The sequence below is a fragment of the Mustela nigripes genome, chromosome 4, assembly GCF_022355385.1.
Source record: "Mustela nigripes isolate SB6536 chromosome 4, MUSNIG.SB6536, whole genome shotgun sequence".
NCBI lineage: Eukaryota > Metazoa > Chordata > Mammalia > Carnivora > Mustelidae > Mustela > Mustela nigripes.
In genome coordinates, this window is record NC_081560.1 from 12420907 (window position 1) to 12444725 (window position 23819).

At 46.8% G+C, this 23819-nt stretch overlaps 1 protein-coding gene and 1 long non-coding RNA gene across 6 annotated transcripts in view; one reads left to right on the forward strand and one right to left on the reverse strand.

Annotated features, from left to right (window-relative positions):
- Positions 1 to 998: 998 nt before the first annotated feature.
- Positions 999 to 6621, reverse strand: LOC132015633 (uncharacterized). Its single transcript, XR_009403732.1, has 3 exons — positions 6508 to 6621; positions 5942 to 6009; positions 999 to 1261 (listed from the first exon to the last, which is right to left on the reverse strand). It is a non-coding gene; the product is annotated as an uncharacterized LOC132015633 (long non-coding RNA).
- The window catches only part of DENND11 (DENN domain containing 11), a 52748-nt gene continuing 32376 nt past the window's right edge, over positions 3448 to 23819 (forward strand). For 4 of the 5 annotated variants that reach the window (XM_059396253.1, XM_059396255.1, XM_059396251.1 and 1 more), the window contains exons 1-3: positions 3448 to 3799; positions 19348 to 19447; positions 20433 to 20591. In XM_059396253.1, the coding sequence (XP_059252236.1) occupies positions 3532 to 3799; positions 19348 to 19447; positions 20433 to 20591 (527 nt within the window). In that variant the 5' untranslated portion in view covers positions 3448 to 3531. Of the gene's footprint in view, positions 3800 to 8069; positions 8254 to 19347; positions 19448 to 20432; positions 20592 to 23819 lie in introns of all 5 variants that reach the window. The other variant, XM_059396254.1, reaches the window with a different exon arrangement.

The window sequence follows — 23819 nt, forward strand, 5'->3', positions numbered from 1 at the left end:
AAAACAAAATGCCATGTTCATCCAATAAATTGGCAAGAAAAAACTTTAAATGGCAATATCTAACTGGGACAAGAATGAAAAGAAATTGATGACCTACAGTGAATCAACAATTTGGCAAGATTATCGAAAACCTTAAAAATAAGAATATATTTCAACCCAGCATTGCCCCATCTGGCACTCTGTCATAAACCAACATCCCGAATAACTGATTACAGCTGCCCTGTCTGACACCCCTCCTTCTAGATTTCATTCCTTGCCTGATCGCTGCCTTCCCTGCTAGGCTCTAAGCCTGATGAGGAGAGATGTCGGCTTTCTTCATAGCTGCCCCAGTACTACGTGCAGGGCTTGGCATATAACAGGCAATGTTAGTTCAGAGTGAAATTTGGCCAACACTTTAAACATAACAAAAAGAGGAAGGGCTTGATCATTGAACAAGGAGAGAATGGTTAAGTAAATTTTCAAACACACAATGGGAACCATTAAAATGAGGCACATAAGAAGTTCCTAATAAGATGGGGAAATGTTCATAGTCCGATGTTACGGAAAAAAAAAGAACACAAAACTGATACACAGTATGATTTCAACATAAACGGAGAAAACTTTTAATCGCATCTTTTATTTTAAGAGATCTCCTTATTTTTTACATGCCACTAAGAATTTTAGAATGTCCCAGCTGCCGGGTCTAGCAAGGTAGCCCCAATGCGACTGTGGCAAAAAAAACCTCCCACGCGGAGAGGGCGGGACAGAAACGTGCTCATCTCCACTTTGTCGTTGGCTGGAGGGAAGGAAAACATCTCGCCCAAGAATGTGAACTGCACACCAGTGTTTGTGCTAGCTTGCATTTTGAATTCCTGCTACCAGCGTGGTCCAAAGAACCTCAAGCAGAGAACTTTTTTAAAAAGATTTTATTTATTTATTTGTCTCAGAGAGAGACAGAGAGAGAGAGAGAGAGAGAGCGCACACAGGCAGACAGAGTGGCAGAGGGAGAAGCAGGCTCCCTATGGAACAAGGAGCCCGATGTGGGACTCCATCACAGGACGCTGGGATCATGACCTGAGCCGAAGGCAGCCACTTAACGAACTGAGCCACCCGGGCATCCCTCAAGCAGAGAATTTAACTCAAAGTCGTCTTGGGTTGGTGGTGCCTTCCGATGGCTGATAAGAGCAAACCCAGATCTCCTCCGTGAGAACTCGACCTCCTCCGTGGGGCTGGCAGCACTTCTGCGTCACCATAGCGATGTTAGCAAGTGAAAAGCTTCACCCTAGAATTGGTGAAATAGAATAAGCCAAATCCTAACAATGGCCAACTCAGCGGTGAGCTTATAGAGCAAAATTACTTGTAAATAATGTATTTTATACACATTTTTATGTATTATATATTTACATCATGTAGATATGTTTTTTAAAGATTTCATTTATTTGAGAGAGGGAGTGGCTGCGGGGGAGGCGGGGGGCGGGGGGCAGAGGCAGAGGGAGAAGCAGACTTCCCACTGAGCAGGGAGCATAATGCAGGGCTCAATCCCAGGACCCTGGGATCCTGACCTAAGCCAAAGGCAGGTCTTTAACTGAGCCACCCAGGGGCCCCTAGGTATGTTTTATATAATGTATTTTGTAGAATGCAGATATGTTCACTATTTGGGAACATAGAATTATTTTATTTCAAACTTTAAATATATGGGGTTCTAGGGGAACTCGTTCTAAAATAGAACACCATCCTAGGGTCTCTGTGACTGCCCTGCACTTCCTCTCGCCTTCCATACTCTTTGTCCACCAAAGAGTGGACAAATTTTAATTAGTTTCTAATTTTAATTAGTTTCTTTCCTATCATTTTTGAAATTCAGCATATCCCAAGAAGATAAATCTGGTGGTCCCGTATAGAGCCTCTTTCAGACTGTGAATGTGTGTGGAAAGGCCTGTCTTCAGCCTCATTAACATTTTCGAGCACCTGTTAAGTTCAAGATACTGGGTTAGGCCTGGCAGGAGGAGCCAGTGTTACAGAGCGGTGAGTCTCTACTTCTCTTCACCTGCTTAGTTGACAAATGTCTGTTGTGCACCTGTTATGCAAGGCCTTAGGAATCTTGATGGTAGACACGGTGGGCAGTTGAGCTATATTATACACACATATAAACGAAGACTGGGAAAGGCTCTAGGTTTAAGGCTGGGATGTCTGAGGCTTCTGTTTACATAGCAAATTATATATAGGACATATATATATATAGGATGAATATACTATAGAGACTATGAGTTTATTTCTTGGTACATACACAGCTTGAAGGTATGAAACAAGGGGGTTCAGGATGGAGTTCATACAAAAGATCAGGAAAAAGAAGTTCCTCCAGGGAGAAAGACAAGTCAGAACCGAAAGTGATGGTTTTGGAAATTGACTATGGATTTTCTAGGAAACCCCACTTTTATATTGAGAAATACTATTTCGAATGCCTCACCCTTTGAATGTATCAGCACTAAGTAATCAGAGGAGGTGGGAATAATAGGAATAGGTATTAGAATAAGAAAGCATGAAGCGGGGAGGGAGACTTGTTTGGATACCAGATTCATCCAAGGTTCAGGAAGGCCCAGCAGTTGGCTTGCTCTCAGAAGGGCCCAGGGGATTTATGCAGGGGCTGTCCCCTGGGGGGTGTTGATGAAGACTCCCCATCCTATGTGCCAGAGATACAATGATGATACAATTGCACCGCTCTGCCCAAGGAGATGGTCAGTGACTGCCCAGGGCTGCCGCTTCCAGGTCAAAATCTATGACATAACAATAATCTATTTATGCAACATTTAGCTTTAAGAAAGGGGACTGCTTTCATCGTTTATCTTTTTACCTCCACCTCCCGCTCCCAACCCCAAGGCCAAGTAAGTGACCATCCACCACTCTCTCTGGAGACCTGGTCACCCAAACGGATGAGCCTGGGGCAGGGTCCGGTGAAGGCCAGGGCTGGGCACTATCCAGCTCGGTCAAGGGCACAGCAGAGTGGGTTAGAGACACAACTACTTCCGGCCAAATACCAAAGCCCACAGCTCCGGGAAGCCAGGCCCAAGTCCAAATACCATCAGAACGGCCGGGGCTGCCTCTTCTGCTTCACTTCCCAGCCCAGCGCTAGCTTTAGCCGCACTTCCAGGATTATGTAACACATTTTTGTCACGGTCCATATGACCAGGGTAATGACAAAAATAATGATGGCGTGTAGACACGCACGGTGGTACAGTTATCCGACAGGATCCTAGGTGAGAAGGCACGTCAGCCCAGCGCAGGTGGACGGAGCCAGGTGGACGCGCGTCCGTGCCACGGGACATTTCCTGTACGCGGGCACACACATGCAGCTGTGAAGCCAAACTCCGCACGCAGTTCGGCGAAGCGGGTGGGGCGGCCGCGGGACTCGCGCGGGCGGGGCGGGGCGGCGCGGGGCGGCGCGGGGCAGGTGCGGCCTCGGGCGGTGCGGCGGCCCGGCCCGGCCCGGCGAGGGGAGTTCCCGCAGCCCGCCCCTGCGCCCGCCCCTCGCCGCCCGCGGCTCCTCCTCGCTTCGCCATGGTGGAGCGGGGAGACGCGGCGCCGCTGCTGCGCTGGGCCGAGGGCCCCGCCGTGTCCCCGCCGCAGGCCCCGGAGCTGCAGGCTGGAGGCCGGAGATGGGGCAGCGGCGGGGGCGGCCGGCCCGCCGCGGAGCCGCCCAGGAGGCGGGAGCCCGAGGAGCTGGGCGCCTCCGAGGTGCTGCTGCAGCCCGGGCGCCTGGAGCTCGGCGACGTGGAGGAGGACCAGGTGGTGGCCGTGTTCGTGGTCACCTTCGATCCCCGCTCGGGTGAGAGCCGCTCCGGAGGGGGGCGGGGGGCGGGGGGCGGGAGACGGTCGTCCACCCCCGGGGCTTTGGGGGCGGCGGGGGGAGGGGCTCGCTGCGCGCGCACCCGCACCCACACACCTGCACCCCCCCACACACACCCCGCCGGCGGGCTCGGTCCGAGCGAGCCGAGTGCCCCCGCGAGGTCTGGGCGCGGGACGCGGGGCTTTGTTCCCTGCGCCCTCCGGACCCCTCTACTCGCGTCCCGCGGCCTCCCGGCAGAGCCGCGGTCCGCGCCCCCTCCCCACAGCCTTGTTTGCACTTCTCCAATGCTGGCCGATCCTGTGTGCGGCCACGGGCGCGCTGGCTTTTGTTTTGTTGCTTTGCGGAAAGGTTTTTTTTTCTCCCATCCAGAGCAGAAACGCCCCCCAGGTGAACTCCTGTAACGGGTTGTACCGAGCTCCCAGGTTCTCTGCTGCCCCGCCTTCGCTCCCCATCGCTCCCCATCGCTCCCCGCACGGTAACTTTCCAGGCAGCCAAGTTCACTCGCTCTGACAACACATTTTGAGGAATCCGTGCGGGGAGCATTAAGGGTTGGGACTGAGGGATTAAGCTGGAGACGGATTAAAGGAGAAGCCTCCTCAAGTAGACTCTTCCTGGTTGATTTGGAGAATTAAAGGGTTATCTAAAATAATCTTGGACTTAGCCACCCACAGAGTGTCCAAGTGGACGGTAAGAGACTTCATGGGGGGTCAAAAGTGAGTGAATACGCTTCCTCGGAAATTCTCAGGCGGCGGTGAGCGGCGTGAAGCCCCAGCGCACCTGCTCTCAGCACTGAAGGAAGCAGGGCTGGTAGTCCTTGTTATGGGGTTTTAGGAAACCCAGGCATTTTTCTGACCCTAACTCCCCATCGGAGTCCTGGAATGCAGAGTGCCTGTTAGTGAGAAGACAAGGTCTGCTTCCTCCTGGTGCTCGAGCCCCGTGTGTGGGCTGCCATGGGGAAAGTGTTGGGATCTTCAGGTGCCGGAAGACACAGTTACCTGGCTGGGTCACCTAACTAGGGCCAGGGATTCTAAACCAGCAAGACTCAGAAAGAAAGAGGGCCAGCAGGTGCAGGGACTAGGCCTTTCTGACTGGTTTTTGTTCCTTAGCCCTGGGGCTTTGACACTTCTTTGACGGTGACTCACTGTTGGAAGTTAATTTCACATCACAGTGCACTCATACACGCTTGACTGACTGAAGTTCCATGAGATAGTACTGACCTCTTCTACCTGTAGTACATACTGGTATTTTCTTCCTTTTTTTTTTTTTAAACACCTCCTGGTCGACTGGTATGATTAGGACTCCCAGATACCATTAATTTGAAAAGGTACTCTTTTGACCAAACTGATCCTTCTTGCTAGACAAAAACAGATACTTTGTATTAACTAATAATATTCCCTAAGCCCTACCCCATCACCTACAGGTGAATAGATGCAGGCGTGAGACTCATTCTGGGAAACGAGGAAGGATCACTAGAAGAAACTGCAAGGGAACACCGAAGGGTCTGATTCAGCAGTGGTAGCTCCGGCAGCAGAGTGTAGGGAGGGGGAAGGAGAAAAAAAAATCCTACACTAACCACAGATGGAGTTGATGACATCGAGGAGCACAGCAGAGCTGGGACCCTTCCGCTGCTTTGTCGGTCCCAGCTGTGACCGTGGTTTGGCCAGGTTTGGGTATATGGAATATTTGTAAGTGTGATGGTGTGATGTAGGTACATACAAGGGTGAGTCTATGGCATGGTTTTCAGATTAAGGTTAGTGTGGAAAGAAGGGATTGTAACTGATACTTGGACACAGCGCAGGCCTTTACTCTCAGTGGCGTTTCATGTAACTGTGAGCATCATTGATGCCCAGGGCATCCAGGAGCAAGCAGACCAAGGATGCGGGAGTCATTTGGAGCTATTAACTAGCCAGTCCACCCTCGACTCTAACTCCAGTGTTCTTTGTGGTGTACTGCATTGCCTGACCCTCTGTCCCCCAACTTTTTATCATTACCGTGTCCGGGGAGTGGAGAGGAAGGGAAGGAGCCATGGGAGAGGTCAGGGAAGAGAATGAGTGTTTCCCTTTGGTTGGTGGTTTTTTGGTTTTTTCGGAAAGCATTGTTATTCCCTGCCATTTAACGTACCTCTCTTTTGTCATCTTTCGCAGTCCAGGATGGCACTTGACGTCCGGTAAGAGTACTCGGATAGTCCTCTGTGAAGTGAAAATTACAGGGTACATCTCCCAAAGTGGAAGTTTCTGGATCCCCCGGGGGTCCACCAGGACTCAGAGCTGCACTGTCCCTTGTGTGGTGGGTGAGGAAGTCATGGTCTAGAGAGCTGAGATGCCCGTCCTCTGTTGCCCCGTGAGCTGGGGACGGTCACAGGACCAGGCTATGTCTCCTGGTTTGAGTTCGGTGTTCTTGGTCCGGTGGCTCAGTGGGTTAGGGCATAGTGCTAGTAACCTGGGCCCACTAAGACTTTTGTCCTTCCTTAGCCTGTTATACCAAAAATAATAAAGTGAATACTGGCTTCTTTACAAAAATCCAGAACACATCACAGATGTGTCCAGAACACATCACAGTTTCTCATGTGGGAGAAATTGTCTAGACTTTCTCTTTCCTGCGTACCTCTCCACTCCCCCCACCCCGTGTTTCTTCCACCTGTGTCCTGTTCCCTTCCCTAGAAGCTCTTCCCTTCTCCCCAGACCTACCCAGTCATTTACTGCCCGGCCCGTGGCGATTTCATTCAGCTTCCCACCTGGCGTATGTCCCGGTTGGCACCTGTGCACACAAGAGGGCGAGAGAGAAGGTACAGGAGGAGAGAATGCACAGCTGTGGTGCACCTGTGGGGTGGGCGTGGCCTGTGCTGCGGGAGTGGTTGGAAGAGGGTGTGAGGGAGGAGTGCGGCCTTGTTAGGGTGTGGGTGGGTGTGCACACGGGCGCGCACGCGTCTGGCAGGAATACGCCGAGTGATTTGCAGACTATGGCAGTGAGACAGTAGTTCTTTTGTACTTCTGAATACAGATTTTCGGCTGGGCATCTGTAAGGAAGAATCAGAGAAGATAGAGGCATAAAGAATGTGATTTTCTGTGGATTCATGGCTTGACAATTATGCTGGTCCATCTATAAATGACATAAGGACTAAGGACTTTGGGTTCGAGTGGAGTAGAGGTGCACACATCGCTCTCTCCCCCTCTCCCTCCCTCCCTCATTCAGCCTCTCCCTGGAGCTGGGAGCCCTTAGGATGGCGGTGCTGGCCATCTGGGCTACAAAGATGCTATTGACACCAGGCCCAGATGCTAACTATGCAAGCCAGGTGGGAGAGGTTTGGAAGCCAGAATCTTGTTTTTTCATTGTGTTCAACCCATGATTCAAGCCCGGATTTTTAATTTGTATTTCGTCCTTTGAGTTTCTAGTAAAATTTTCGTACTTCTGCCCACTTGTGTGTGGGCCTGTGGCAGATAAGTCTTTGGACACAGAGTCTGACACCAGTGACTCATTGGAGTGTTTCTTGATAAGAGATCTGCTTTAAAAGGCTACATCACACCCCCAACACTGTTATTTCATGGGGAGGCTGGGGGGAATTCCTGTGCATTCTGTGTTTGCCTTAGGCTGCTGGGGAGGGCTCCCAGGAGGACTCTGGGGGAAGTCTTGAGCGGGGAGCTGAGGTTAAGATCCTTCTTTTCCCTTTGTTCTTCATGATGAAGGATGAATTTACTACCTGTTCTTCCCTCACCTGCTAGCCACTGCCCAAATTACACCTCAACACCTGTTTAATTTCATCTCAATGTTCCTGTTTATGTCAAGTGAGTGTGTTTAAGATACTCCCACTAATTTTAACCTCCATACATTCTCCATGAAGTCCACACAATGCAAGAATTTTCTTTTACAACAGCGGAGATGAGGGGACACAGCAGATTCGAGCCAGGTAGGTGTCCTAGACACAAGGCTGGAGCACTGCCCAGGTCACCTGACTTGAGCAGACAGTAAATGGCTCCAGCCGTGTCTGGGGAGGTGACCAAGTAGAAGGAGAAAGGAAGATTTGGAACATAATTTTGAGATGCAAAGAGCAGTCCTGAGAATAGCCAGCTCAAAGGGCAAAGAGAAGGCCTGTTCTGCCAACCAACCAGGTCCTTGGAACAAGTAACCACGCCACATCGTTTCTCAGTAGTTCCCTCAAATGTCAGTGGAATACAGTTGTGGTTCATTTCATTAATCCCACATTGGCAGAATCTTCTTGGCTAATGGTGATTCACCTGCTTGTGGTTTTCAGGGAGAAGTCCGTTTGTGGCCATCTGCTGTGAATTCTGTTTCTTTGCTTAAAAGATAAGCGAGTAAAGCAGGAATGGGAGCCATCGTGCCCACCAGTTATGGGGTGCCCGCTGTGGCCGGGAGCTGGGCTGGAGGCTTCAGCGACCTGACCTCTGATCCTTCCAACACTGCTCGTCACTGGCATGGTGAGAAAAGCAGATGCACTGAGCCGTTCAGTCATCTCAGGTCATGGAGCAGAGAGGGCAGAGCCCAGCGGTGAGCCGGGTCTCCGGGACCTTGCCCGCCCTCCACACACCGCTGTCAGGGTAACATGGTACAGGGCCCATGAAATGGCATGGTTTTCCCACCTGAAATTAATGCATTGGAATTTAGCCATGAACTGGCCTAGGGGCTGACTTGAAATCACCAGGATTGATTTCTTCCTGCCTTAGGTTTCTTTATACTGACTCTTCTTTGCTTGGCGCTTACTCTCATCCCAGGTGGTTTTAAAACTATTTAAAAGCATTTAAGACCGAAAGTCGATAGAGGCTGTTTCCTTTTCTGGTGTTTGGAGTCTTTTGAGGTTTCTTCCTTCTCTGGCATTTGGCGGCCCCCTAGGAAAGGAAGGGAATGTGGTGTAGGGACTACAAGTATCCCTGGATTCCTGCCTTTCTTCTGGAGACAAGATTCCTTTTTACTTCCTGACCGGAATTAGCGAATGTCTGTACGCTGATGAGCAGGAGCTGGTGGACCAGGTTAAAAAAAACAAAAACAAAAACAAAAAAACCCAAGGTATATGTTGAGGAGGAAAGAGGGCTGCAAAGCTGAGCTCCTGAGGTCAGAAGGAGCCGGGACAGGAGTGTGAGCGGACACAGCCACTGCTTCTAATGTGAGGACTTCACGAGGAAATCCTTTTTTTTTTTTCCATTTAAATTCAATTTAATTGATATGTACTGTATTATTCGTTTCGGAGGTAGAGTTCAGTGATTGATTCATCAGATGCATATAACACCCAGTGCTCATCACATCGTGTGCCACCCTTACTGCCCGTCACCCAGTGACCCCAACCCCCTACCCCCCGCCCCGTCTGGGACCTCAGTTTATTCTGAGTTAAGAGTCTCTTAGGGTTTGTCTCCCTCTCTGTTTTTGTCTTTCTTTTCCCTTCCCTTCCCCTGTGTTCAAGAGGAAATGCTTGATTGGGAACCACCCAACAGGAGGGAGGAGGAGGAAGGAAAGTCACGTGAGATCATTTTGGCTAAGATCTTGTTCTACTTGAAATATTTTGAGCTGAACTTTCTAGCAGGCAGCAGCAGCAGCAGAGGTCTGCTCTCCCCGAGGAGCACCGGTTGCCAAAGGCCCCTTGCATGGAAGCGGAAAGAAGACAGAGGTGGTCCTCCTTGTCGGGGACAGGAGCGAGTATGTCTTAGCGAGCCCAGGAGCTCCTCGAGCATCTGCCCTGGGAGGCACTGGTGTGCACACAGCTGCGGGCTGACCTTCCTCACTTGGGACTGGCAGGTTCCAACCATCTGTCCATCCACAGCCAGCCTCAGCCTTGTCCTCTAGCTTCCTTGCCCCGGGGTGACTGAGCTGCCTGCCCAATAAGCTGGGCAGTCCTGGTGCCTTTCAACAGGGACATATTTGCCTTTGTATGAGCCCAGCCCCTGGCACTTGCTGCCAAGCTCTCCTCTGCCAATATTTATTGAGTGGCTGGCTGGATGTACATAATGCACTTGGCCCCATGTGGCCCTTCCCTATGAGCTGTCTCTGCAGCTAGAGGTGAGGCAGGACCTCGAGGTGGGTCCGCGGGTGGCCAAGAGGAGGGAGGAAGGAGAGAGAAGTAAGGGGGGAAGGCACTTGGCATTTTTGACTCCTCTCTTTTCGATGGCTGGCCCCTCAGATGAGCCCTTTCTGTCAACTCCTTCCTGTCCCCTGCTTCCTGGCAGGGTCCCTAAAGTACATTGAGAGTGTTTGGGAAACCAGAGGGCTTGCAGTAGGAAGACTGAGTCTGGGGTGGCTAGGATTTGGGGAGGTTGGGGGGTGGGTTCTGGCATTAAATGCAACGATTTTAGTTTTGCAGAATCACCTTTAAGCCTCTGTAAGTTGTATGCGTAAACTGGTTTCCAGCTTTTGCAAATAGTGTAACATTTCTGTTAAGCATGACCTTTAGCCAAGGTGCCTCTTTATTGCCCTATTATGACACGTTGCCTCCATTAAATTTTGCTTTTGCAAAGTCCTTTCTGCTTATCTTCTGTTTCTTCCCATCCCTAGTATTTACATTATGTTCCCCAATTTGTATGTTCAAATTTTTTAAACCTTAGAAAAGTTGGAGGAGCAGTGCAGTGCAAACCTAGGGTCTGCCCCCATTTGTGGACGCTTTGCTACATTTGCTTTATCCTTACGCTGCTCAGCTCTGATGTGAAACGTGCATTCCTAAAAATCACTGTGTAGGAAAGACATGCTGCAAAAGTCACAGGGTCTCTGGAGAAGATGGGGTCAGGGCATAGCACTCAAAAGCTGTCAGTGACAAGTTTAAAAGAAAATGGGAACCGAATACAAATGGTAGGACAGTTTTATATTTGGTAACTAGTTAAGAAATACATAGATACTCCAAGTATGGCACTTGACCTTAAGACCTGTCTTTACTGATGAAGGTGGATGTCTGAAGGGTCGAGCTTGTGATTTATGGTGCCGTGGAAGCAGGGCTGTGTGCCGTTTGATGGACAGCCGTGACCCTAGAAATGACAGGTGCATATCCTAACATGGTGGGCTCTGATAAGGCCTGAGGGCTTGAGGTGTGGAGGGGGCTGAGTTCTGTGTATTTCCGTGTGGCTTATTTCAGCTGGGTGCATTCACATTGTGACCCTTGTGATCAAAATCATGGATCAGCAAACAGGAAATCCTCTGTGATGAGATTGTCCCCTAATGTATCAAATGCTTTGGAACAAATTCAGCTAGCATTTTAGCAGAACTAACTCTGTGTAGATAGGGGTGCTTCTTTTTCTGCTGATCTATTTGACAGTACGTTCCAGGCATCGTAACATGTCATTTCTGAATACTTTAGGATAAATCTCCTGAGAATAAGGCCATATCCCTATATAACCACAATATCATTACCAACCCTAGGGTCATTAGTCTAGGTTAATTCATCCCTTAGTTTATTTTTTTAGTTAATGAATTTAATTTTTTTTTTTTTTAGACCAGTTTCAGGTTTACAGGAAAACTGAGAAGAAGGTAGGGAGAGCTCCTATGCTACCTTCCCATCTAGTTTCCCCATGTCACTAACATCTAGCATTTATCTGGGATGTTTATTACAGTTGCTGAACCAGTATTGATACATTGTTAACTGAAGCCTGTAGTCTACATTAGGATTTATTCTTTGTGTGGTACATTCTATGGGTTTGAAAAAGGCTCAATGTTACGAATCCACTGTAACAGTATCATAGAGAAATAGTTTCACTGCCCTGAAAATCCTTAGAGCCCCACCTGTTCCTCCTTCCTTCTTCCTTGATCTCTTTACTGTCTCCAGAATGTCGCAGAGCTGGCGTTGCATAGTAGTAGCCTTTTCAGACTGACTGCTTTCACTTAGCAATATGCACTGGCGTGGCCTTCATGTCTTTGTGGCTTGATCGCTCATCATTGCTGAATAGTGTTTTATTGTCTGGATGTCCCGCAGTTTGTTTATCCGCTCACCTGTTGAGGGACACCTTGGTTGCTTCCAGTTTGGGGCAGTTATAAATAAAGCTGCGGTAAACATTCACGTGCTGGCTTCCATGTGGATATAAGCTTTCACTCATCTGATAACTGAAGGAATGTGGTTGCTTGCTTGATCAAGAATATGGTAAGGGGGCGCCTGGGTGGCTCAGTGGTTTAAGCCTCTGCCTTCAGCTCAGGTCATGATCTCAGGGTCCTGGGATCGAGCCCCACATCGGGCTCTCTGCTCAGCGGGGAGTCTGCTTCCTCCTCTCTCTGCCTGCCTCTCTGCCTACTTGTGATCTCTCTCTATCAAATAAATAAATAAAAATCTTTAAAAAAAAAAAAAAGAATATGGTAAGAATATGCTTAGATTTGTAAGAAACTGCCACACTGTCCTCCGAAGTGGTTGTATCATTTTGCATTCCCGCCGGCAACAAATGAGATTTTCCATTGCTGTATGTCCTTGTTAGCATTTGGTGTTTTCCATGTTTTGGATTTTGACCATTCTAATAGGTGTGTAGTAGAATCTTGTTTTGATTTGGAACTCCCTGATGACCTTTAATTTTGAGCCTGTTTTTCTTATACTCATTTGCCATCTGTATATCTTGTTTGGTGAGATCACTGTTCCAATCTCATGACCCTGAGATCAGAAGGCACATATATGTATATATAGGGGTATTTATATATACATACACACATGTTGTTAAAGATTTTTTGGTCCATTTTTTAAATTGGGTGTTTATATTGTCTCAGTGTGTTTTAGGAGATTTTTTTTTTTTTAAGTTTTTATTTCTTTGACCGAGATCACAAGTAGGCAAAGAGGCAGGCAGAGAGAGATATGGGGAAGCAGTCTCCCTGCTAGGCAGAGAGTCGGATGTGGGGCTCAATCCTAGGACCCTGGGATCATGACCTGAGCCGAAGGCAGAACCTTTAACCCACTGAGCCACCCAGCTGCCCCATGTTTTAGGAAATCTTTGGCTATTTTGGATTTAAGCCTTTATCAGGCTTTAAATATTTGTAAATATAAAATATTTGTAAAATATTTTACTAATATATTTGTCACAAATATATATTTTACAAATACATTTGTAAAATATTTTATTACAAATATTATATTACAATACAAATATACAAATATTATATTACAAATATTTTATATTTGTAAAATATTTTAATAAATATTTTATATTTTACAAATACTTTACAAATATCTTATATTTGTAAAAATTTTTATAATTTTTAAAATTTTGTAAAAATTTGTAAAAATATTTTACAAATATTTCCTCTCAGTATATGGCTTGTTCTTATTCTCTTAATAGTGTCTTCCACAGATCAGAAGTTTTTAATTTTAATGAAGTACAGCTTATCAATTTTTTCTTCATGGATTGTGCTCCTGGTGTCATATCTAAAAACTCAGAGCGCCTGGGTGGCTCTGTGGGTTGAGGCCTCTGCCTTTGGCTCAGGTCATGATCTCAGGTCCTGGGATTGAGCCCCACATCGGGCTCTCTGCTCAGGAGGGAGCCTGCTTCCTCCTCTCTCTCTGCCTGCCTCTCTGCCTCCTTGTGATCTCTGTCTGTCAAATAAATAAAAAAAAATCTTTAAAACAAAAACAAAAACAGGGTCATTTAGATTATCTCCTGTGTTACGTTCCAGAAATTTTATAATTTTTTATTTTGCAATTAGGTGTACTATTTGTACTCAATTTTTGTGAAAATTATAAGGTCTGTGTCTCTGTGTCTAGTTTTTTTATTGTTGTTGTTGTTGTTGTTGTTGTTTTTTGGCCTGTGAACATCCATTGTTAAAAGAGTACCTTTCTCCATTGTATTGCCTCTGCTTCTTTGGCAAAGATCAGCTGACTGTATTTGCATGAGTCTATTTCCGGACTCTGTATTCTGTTCCCTTGATCTGTTTATCTTGTCTAATTACCATCTTGATTACTATAGTTTTTTATACTAAGTCTTAGAATTCGGTAGTGTCATTCCTCTGACTTTTTCTTCAGTTGTGTTGACTATTTGGGGCCTTTGCCTTTCCATATAAACTTTAGGATTAATTTTTTTTAATACCCACAAATAACTTGTTAGGATTTTGGTTGAAATTGCATTGGATCTTTAGCATAAGGAAATGTGAAGTTTCCTATGGTCAGATTGTTATCCACTTCTAATTCAGCATTGTTCTCCATTTCTTCTTTTTTTTTTAAAATTTTATTTATTTATTTGACAGAGATATCACAAGTAGGCAGAGAGAGAGGAGGAAGCAGGCTCCCTGCTGAGCGGAGAGCCCAATGTGGGGCTTGATCCCAGGCAGAGGCTTTAACCCACTGAGCCACCCAGCCGCCCCTTGTTCTCCATTTCTAATTCTGCAAGCATCATATCAGAACAGACTGTATACAGGGATAACTATTTTTTTTTCCTGAGCCATTGGAAGTAAATGCAGACACAATACTTTACTCCTAAACTCTTGAGTATAAACCCTCTAGGAAGAAGGACATTTTCTTATATAACCACAGTATCCTTACCCTGAAGGTGATTAACATAAGCTCATCAATGAGCTTTAAAATATATATATATATATATATGCTTGTCCACAATAAAGCTGTTTTTCTTTCTTTTATTATTGTTATTAAAACCCATCCTGTCCTGCGCTAAGCAGTATGCTGTGTTAGGATCTGAAGATAAACAAAGTTCCTGTCTTGAAGAAGTCCTGTCTCCCATGGTGAGACATCTTAGACAGTGATTCTGTAGATGAGGGTAAGGACCATAGTAGCTTCATCTGCTTTCCTCTCATTCAAGGAGTGTGTCTGCACTCCGGGGACCCGCGAGGCAGAGAGAACTGTGCCCAGAGCCATGTTGTGGAACTGGTGCCCATTTCATGATCCACTAGCTGCCCTGATGGAACTTTCCCCTGAGGGACTTGTATCCATCTAGAAGTTAAGAATGTCTCTCCCAGGATGTCCTTCCCTCTGCCTGAGTCTCTGGAGTTTCTGTGCAGTGAGGATTGGACAGGCACGGTGGAGCAAGGACAGTGGCACTGAGAACCAGGCTGCGGGGTGGGGGCTTTATTCTACAGGTCAGTGGTATTGAGTAACATGTGGAATTGGCCGTGAATCCTGGGGACCCAAATTAACAGCAGCTTCATCAAGACAGGAGCTGATTCCTCTGTCATGCGACAGGAGGTAGCTGGCCTGGGGCCGGCACACTGGCTCTGATCCATGGGCTCATCCGGGGACCTAGACTCGTGATGGCTTGTCACCACGTCTGCATCCCAGGCGCAGGATGGAGGAAGGGGAGCAGACCGGACGTGCCCTGTGAGGTATCTTGGCTACTAGACCCCTCACTTCTGTCCAGATCCCACTGGCTACAACCGACCTATGTAGCCTTACCTAGATGCAAGAAGGTACTGAGAAACAGTTGTCATTTGCAAGGCCACGTGCCTGGCTAAATAGAGGGTATTCTATTCCCTGTAAGAAAGGAAGAGTAGGTACTGAGGCCAACTTGCACCTCCTTGAATACTAGCATATTTTCTTAAAAAAAAAAAAAAAAAAAAAAAAAGCCTTCTATAAAATTAGTCCCTTAAGATGCTTCTTAAAAATAGGTTTATTGGGGAAAAAAATGGAAACATTAAGGTCTCAGAAATTCACAATGCAGAGTAACCCATTAAAGCCTCTGAGAAGTTCTGCAGTAAAGAAATGTGTCTATCCTTGTTTAACCTAAGATAACTTGGCCGAAATCCCTTTTTTAAAAATTTGTTTTATTTTTCACAGAAGCCCTATTAGCATAAGCTTTGGAAAAATGCTGCTTCGGGGATGATTAAAGGTTTCTTAGTCTGCAATGATGTAGACATTTTTGCAGTAGTTCTACTCCTAGGGGTGTTGTCAACAGACATGTGCGCGTATTATGTCAGTCAAAGTCTAATCAAAGAAACAGAACCTCTAGGAGATGTCTGAAGGGATTTATTGCAAGAATTTGATCTTACCCAGTCGTGGGAGCTGGGTGGACAGTCTGTGTGAGGCTGCTGTCTTTCTGCCTAATGACGGAGCTTGAACTCTACTGGGTAGGCAGTTAGGGAAGAGAAGAGTGTGTATGGTTTGGAAGATGGAGAGAAGCTGGAACTCCCGAGGCCCAGGTCAGTCGGCCTCCAACTTTAATGATGTGGGTGTCCCGATGAAGCCGATGACCTTCATTATGGAACCAAACATGCACCTGGCTTAGGAGTCAGAGAAGGTGAGAGAGGACCCAGGGCAGGGTGGGTCCAGCACTCACAGGCTTGGCTGCACCTTGACCCTGCCCTCAATCGAGGTGGCCTGCAGATGAGTAACAGTGCACGTGAGGTGCCCGATGTTTCTGTACCAGCCGTCTGCGCGAATACAAGATGCCTACTGCTCCCCTTCTGCATCCCCTGTCTCCCCGGGAAACATACGAGGAAGGGAATTCTGAGCAACCTGAGCAGCCCGACACCTTACAAAGCCACCGCCCATGTATTCACCAGGTGACAAGCCTAGGAATTTTTATAGTGGTGTCTTTGTAATGGCTTTGGATTGGAAATAAGCTCAATGTGCACCAGCAGTTAAATAGCTACTGTGTTACATGCCAGAATGGAGGGAGAAATGAACAGACCATTGCTTTGTGTATCAACATGAATGAATCTTGCAAAAAAGTATTGTGCAAAAGAAGACACAAAAGAATACAAACTGTGATTGTATCCATGTACATTTTAAGACAGCCCAGCTAATTTACCATGTTAGAGGGCAAGATAATAGTTCCTGTGGAGAGGGGCTTCTGATGCACAGGTGATGTTCTTCTGCTTGATTGGGTGCTGGTTCCACAGCTCTGTGCCTGTGGGAAAATTCACTGAGCTGGTTTTGATTTGTGTGCGCTCCTGTACTTGCAGTAAAAAAGCTTATAGGTCAAATTAAAGTTTTAACAAGTTGCTGAGCAGTCACGGATCATTTCCTCCTCGAGCTGGAGGAAAGAGATGAAGTTAGTGTAGGGAGAGAAGGCAACAGGTCCGGGAAGAAGCAGGTTCTGTGAGAAAGGAAGACAGAGTCTACCTGAGGGGTATCACAGCTCTGTCCCAGGCTGTCCCTTCCTAGGCCAGCCATGTGCTGCCATCGTGAAGGGTTAAGGCCGTGGACACAGAGGCCAAAGCAGGAGCTCACCAGCAGACTCACCTCCATGGCACGAGGGTAGGGACCATGATCTGGTATTTCTGGGGTCAGCCCCAGCCCTTTTTAGGTTCCCTGGGGGGTCCTGACGCACTCCACAGGCAAAGAGCCCCTGAACTCCAGAGACTGGAGACCTGGATGGTAAGGGGAAAGATGGGGATACTTTTATCCCCAAGTTCACCCCTCTTTCAGAGTGCACTGTGCTTTTTCTTGTCTTTAACCTGGACACACACAATATCATTCTAGCCTGTTTTATAAAATACTAATTCCCCTTTCCAGGCTTTTTGTTTTAGCTCACTGTTAGATTCATGATTCCTCTCTTGAAAGTAAACTATTTGAAAGCTCCGAGGCTGTGACTATGGGATTGGGTAACCCTCTGTGATGTCTGCCGTGTTTGGAGACTGGATCATCTGTCGGGAGATGGGACACACAGCGTCTCTGATGCTCCGAGCAGTGATCTGTAAGGCCTGTTGGCTGCATTCCTGATGGCAATTCTAATGCCTACGAAAGTTTGTTCTGAAATAAAAATCCCACGGTCCCCGCCACCCCCGTTTACGCTCACAAGCCCACTGCCCACTCCTGGGCAGACAGACCATCCCAAGGCCTGCTGCTTCCGCTGCCCCCCCCCCTCCCCCCCCCCACCTCTTCCCCACCCTTCTCTGCCTTTGGAGGGCTCATTTCACACTTTCTCTCGCACCTGGCCAAGGCTGGTCCATGAGGAACACCAAGACCTGTGCCAGGTGCTCAGAGCAGGAGGGAAGCCTCTGTCTTCAGGGAATTCGTATCCCTCTTGTACTGGATGCTCGGGAATTTATTTTTATTTTTTTCCCTTCATTGAAGTTGGGAATTACGTAGCTGGGAGCGATCTTACAGGTGAGTCAGCCTCCTCGCTTCCTGAATTGCCCTCCCGTTGCAATGAGGAAACCAAGGCTCCAAGAGGTTTTACCAAGGGTCAATAGCTTGTAGCAAAACCAAGCCTGGAAGCCAAGTCTCCCCTGGCCCAAGTGTGTGTTTACCTGCTACACCACCGTCCGCCACCAGGGGGCTGGTCTAGCCCCGTGCAGGGGGCGCCAGGCCAGGCCCCTTAACTCCTGACAGCCCCTTCAGGGTGCCCGCTCAGCTGGTTAGGGGTGACTAAGCACGTTTCCTTAATGTCTCGTTTCCTCATACGTAAATGGGAGAAAGTTGAAAATGTGATGATTACACAACTCTCCCTCTAATTGTGGGCTTTGAGTGAGTGTACTGTACCGTATGTGAATTGTATCTCAGTAAGGTTGTTAGGAGAAAATAAAAGTGAAATCTCACACGTAGCTTAGTATTCTATTTTGAAAATTTATGAATATGCGAGAAAACAATAGTAAATATTCCGTAGTGTTCTGGGTAACAGTGTTAACCGTGCAGGTCTCTGATTGCCTCAGTCGGATGAACGCTCATGACCGCTTCGTTCTAAATCCCATGCTCTCCTCTGTCATGGCATTTATCCCCCGGAAGTGTAATCATTTGGGCTCCTTGTTTATCTCTGGACTCTAATCTCTTTGAGGTCACGGGCTATGTCTTACTTGACTTTGTAGCTCCAACATCTAGCTCAGTAGAAACTCAGTAATTAATGATGAATGAATGGGCCCCAAGATTCTGGAAGCAAAGAACCAGTGGCTGAATCTAGGATGTGGGCCTAACCTGGGGAGAGAGGAGAAAGAGTTCAGGAAGGAAACCGCTACCTCGATCAGAGAGGCAGGGAAAGAACCAAAGTAGTAGTCTATCATGGGAATCAAGGGAAAAGAGGAAGGAAACTTTTTAAAAAGATTTTATTCATTTATTTGACAGACAGAGATCACAAGTAGGCAAAGAGGTCCATGCTCCCTGCTGAGCAGAGATCCTGATGCAGGGCTCAATCCCAGGACCCCAAGATCATGACCCAAGCCAAAGGCAGAGGCTTAACCCACTGAGCCACCCAGGCGCCCGAGGAAGAAATTTTTGAGGAACTCTCAAATGCTACAAAGAGGTCAATGAAAATGTGACTCAAAATACAGAGTTTTAGGTCTGTCAGTCAGTAGCTGTAGAAGGACAAGATGGAGCAAGATCTCGGGGGGTTAAGGAAAGAAAAGGGGGAGAGGGTAAAAACACGCCCTTGGAGGTGAGGCTTTGAAAGGAAGGAGGTTCGGAAGTGATGAAGCAGAATGACATCACCAAAGACCGTATCCGTGCTAGAAGGGAGTCTGTGCCCATCCCAAGGCGGAGATGGAAGGCTTCTTCAAGGCCGGTCTCCTGGCACTTTGGAGTAACCGGGGGACTCTGCCAGCATGTGGGTGGCGGATGAGATGACCCACTTGAGTGTCTTGGTGGCCGAGTCAGCGGGCAGCTGGACAGCTGGACGCCCTCAGCTCCTGCACAAGGCCCTCTTCTTCGAATGACTTTCTTTTAACGTGGATCCTTCCTTCCCCCGCAGGAAACATGGTGGAATGGTGCTTACCCCAAGATATTGACCTTGAAGGTGTTGAGTTCAAGTCTATGGCCAGTGGGTCCCATAAAATTCAGTCTGACTTCATGTAAGTATTTCCGAATGTCAGTCTTCTGTGTACCGTTTCCTCTCCTCACAGCATGTCCCTTCAGAGTAAGGGCTCTCGTCAGAGAGGCTTCCAAGGGAGTGTGGAAAGGCCCTGCAAGTATAGGTGTAGTTTGTGTTTATATCCGTTGTCTAACAAGAAGGTCCCCAGCTTTCATTAGAGTCTCAGTGGGGTTCATGACCCCCGAACGTTAAGAACTATCAGACGTTCTCTCCCTTGTAGGAAAACACTAGACTTCTCTTGAGGTTTGGCTTTATTGAAAGAGTGGACTTTCAGTTCAGTGTGGGTTACCTCAAGACATTTATGTCCCCAGACTTGAAATTCCAGCTTGAAGTGAGGCCGGGTGGTAATCCTGTGTAATGTAGATCGGTGTGAGGAGGAGCAGACCGCTAGAACATCGGTAATGCAGAGCGAGGTAGCTTGAATCTTCTCATTGGGCTGCAACTCGGCTAGGAGCGTGAGAAAGGGGAAGGAGAAAGGGCCGGCTCTGGTCCTGTGCCCCGTTAAAAGTGTCTTAAAAGGACTCAGGAAGTGAGAAAAAAAAAAATCAATGTGGTTTTTGCTCATAAAACAGTTCCCTTCCAGATGGTCCTGAAGAGGGATCATTGTTTTGGTTCCCTCTCATGGCATGAGCTGTGTTGCGAGAGAGGAGGAGGGATCTGTCCATGGTTGGGGTGTTGAGCAGCAGGCTTGCCAGAGGTCAAGTTCTGGCCCCCGCTGGATGACCGCTGGATGACCGTTGGTGCATCCACAATCTCCTTGCGCCTCAGTTGTCGCATCTCTGGGGTTGAGTGGCTTGGACCAGTGTTCCCCTGTGGTTCTAAAAACCATGTTCAGGCCGAACTTCGTCAGGTAGAGCCCTGGACACCATTACTTGTCTCCTTCGGGACTGCATCTCAAATTAGAACACGAAGCTGAACAAAATTTCTCTGATGGTGATCGACACTACACATTGGGTCCGTTCTAGCTATTTCCGGAAGGGGCCCTTCTTCGGCTTGGCCTGCTTCGCCAACATGCCTGTGGAGAGCGAGCTGGAGCGTGGCGCCCGGATGAAGTCCGTGGGCATCCTGTCTCCGTCCTACACCCTGCTTTACCGGTACATGCACTTCCTGGAGAACCAGGTTCGGTACGTGGCTTGCACGCGTGTGTGGGGAGGCCAGAGGGACGTGCCACCTGCTGGGGGTGGGGGGGCGTGTGTGTGAGGAGCTCTCCGAGGGGAAGCCTGTGTGCCCACGCAGCAGATGGCCTTCCACGGACATCCATGGCCACATTTCATGCCTCAGAGGGGGGTCTTTCTGTCCTAAAGATCCTTCAAGCTTCAGGGAAAGCCAGATGGGTTTGCCTTCAGCTTGTGTTTTGTTTAATGACATAATCTGTTGACAGTTACCTGATCTTTGTTTACCCTAAACCACAGGAAATACCTGCTTGCCCCTGGTAGGCAGACAGACTCTATAAACTCTTCTTAAGCCTAATCCTTTATTATCTGGGGTTATTATTACCACTTGTGGTAAACAGAAAGAAATTTTTAACAGAAGCAGCAAAACCTTTCATGATTTTATACATTTTTTATTACTCTAATTTCATTTCAGTTTTTTTAAAATTTTATTTATTTATTTGACAGAGATCACAGGCAGGCAGAGAGGCAGGCAGAGAGAGTGGAAGGGAAGCAGGCTCCCTGCTGAGCAGAGATCTTGATGCGGGGCTTGATCCAAGGACTATGGGATCATGACCTGAGCTGAAGGCAGAGGCTTTAACCCACTGAGCCACCCAGGCGCCCCTCATTTCAGATTTTAACAGAGAAATCTATTCCTAATCTCTGAAGCATTATTAAAATTTTGGCACATTTGTCTCTTTTCTGGTATATATGTATGTATACTTATAAAAATTATATACTTAGCACCAGACTCTACATATGTTTTTATACCTGTTTTTTAAAATTTATCATCTTAATTTTCTTATATAATAGTCTTTCTTGGTCATCTTTGAAAGAACATGAAATTTGTTGTTTATGGGGAAAAGCTTATTTTTTAAAATATATATAAAAGTACAAATGATTTTTTAAAAAAAATTCTAAATTTTAACACCAAGTTATCCATTATGAATATTCAGTGAATGCCAGTCTAAAAGAGAAATAGTTTTACAAAAATAGGATTAATGCTTTACGAGGATTTAATTTCATCACATAGTGGGCTGGTTTGAAGTCCATTGAATTTAATCTTCCTTATAGAGTTCAGAGGAAAAGAATAGTGGAACTGAAGGAATTCTCAAACGTCCAGTGGATGTTTGGTTGTTTTCCTTTTTTGTTTTTTGCAATGATTTACATGATTTCTTGAAAGATTCCTTCAAAGTTAAGGAAAAAGATTATGAAAACCACAAAGATAGTGTGTCATTCCTATTTTTGTTGAGAAATAACATATATATTCTCAGCATAAGCGTCACTGGTGGTTTTCAGTGTCTCGACTGTGGACGTCGTCGGCCATCTTGTCTACCGCCTCTCAGCTCCTCTGCCCTAGTTCACATCTCAATTCTTACATATGGTGAGACTTAGTCTATATTTAGTTCGTCAGTCCTGCTTCCCACTGTTCTCAGTCTCGGTTTCATGTGTACCACCATGGCCATGGCTTGCCCTGTTCCCCAGCCCCTGACTGGATTTGTTCTTGGCTGGTTGGGTTTTATCATCAAGTCCATCAGGTGCTTTATTCTGTCCCCCATGAGAGGATCATGGGTGCTGCCTTCCTTGAGGTCTTGAGCCCTTAATCACATGTGTCTGTCACCTTTCCTCTGGATGGGTAGAAGGTACGGGGATCGTTCCTCCTTCCTCTCAGGATGCTGTAAATATTGCTGTTCTATCTTCTGATACTCGTTGTCTGGAAGTCTCTGATTTCTAGATCCATATAGATTCTTAACTTGTGAAGTGTCTGAACTTTCTTTCCAGGGATGGTTTGTCCCTTCTGATCTAGAGATATGCCTTTTATTTTTAATTTCAGGAACTTTCCACCTGTAAGAAAATATTCAAGTTTTCCATTGCATTTTTTTTCCTTCTTTTATGCACCGGTTAGGCATATGTTTTCTCTGCCTCAACCTCTGTATTTATCATTTTGATGATTATTTTAATAACTCTGTAATGCTAGTTGTTCCATAAGTTTTCTTGATTGTTCCCTATGGGTTGAGCACTTAGCATGTTTCTAATTTTTTTTTTTTTTTAATTGCTCCTCTACACTCTGGAGCTGTGGAGAACACCTTCATTTAGATCTCTTTTTCTGTTTTTTGAAATACTTCCTCAGTTTTGTGTCTCAGAAGTAAGATTATGGAGTTAAAAAAAAATTTTATTGGGATCCTGACACTTTTTAAACAATTATTATTCCTTTTGAAAAAACTAATTTCCCCAAGTAGACAATATTTTCTCATGGCTCAACTGTTAAAAATTAGAAAATGGCATTATTATCAGTTAGGGTCCTAGCTAAATGGCAGTACCAGGGGCCTCAAAATACAGTGGTTCAAATACGGTAGAAGACTCTTTCTGATGTGATAGTCTGTGGTGGGCAGGTGCTCAAGGTGGAAGCCTGCTGTTCCCTACGGTTGTTTAGGGACCCACACTTCTTTGCTCAGATTGTTCTATCATATCCTAAGAGTAGTGTTTGTATTCTAAGACGTTTGTATTCAAAGCTGCTCACCACTACTGTTTGCATCTATCCCGAGGGAGGAGGGAAAGCCCCTGGAAATTGCATCATCTTTCTCACTCACCGTTGTCAACTTCTCCATCAAAAGACACACCTCACAGGAAAGGAGACTGGAATAGGTAGTCTCTAGGTTGGTGACCTTGTGACCAGCTAAAAATCTGGTGATACTGTTGCAGACAGGAAAAAGGGACAGATGGACTTTGGGGCAAAATTAGCAGCCCCTGCCTCAGTTTGCCCTTTTTACTAGTCAAGTATCCATGGGCACTTCTTCCCACATGTAGAGGACATTCCCCACACCCCACGTGAGCCCTCACAGAGGCTCCTCCATTTAACACTTCTAAAATCCAGGATTTCCGTGTGGTATAAGGCCTATCATTAGATCAGCACATGGTTTCTCATACCCTGAAAACCTACGAAAGAGTAGACAAGCCCATTCACTCCCCACCTCCCAAATGTAATATAAAAAGTGGAATGTGGGGGTTGCCTGGGTGGCACAGTTGGTTAAGCGTCCAACTTGGTTTCCGCTCCAGTCATGATCTCAGGGTCGAGAGATTGAGCCCCACATCTCACTCTCTGCTCAGCCGGAATCTGCTTAAGACTCTCTCTTCCTCTGCTCCTTTCCTCGGCTCACACTTGCACATACTCATGCACTCTCTCTCGCTCTCAAATAAAGA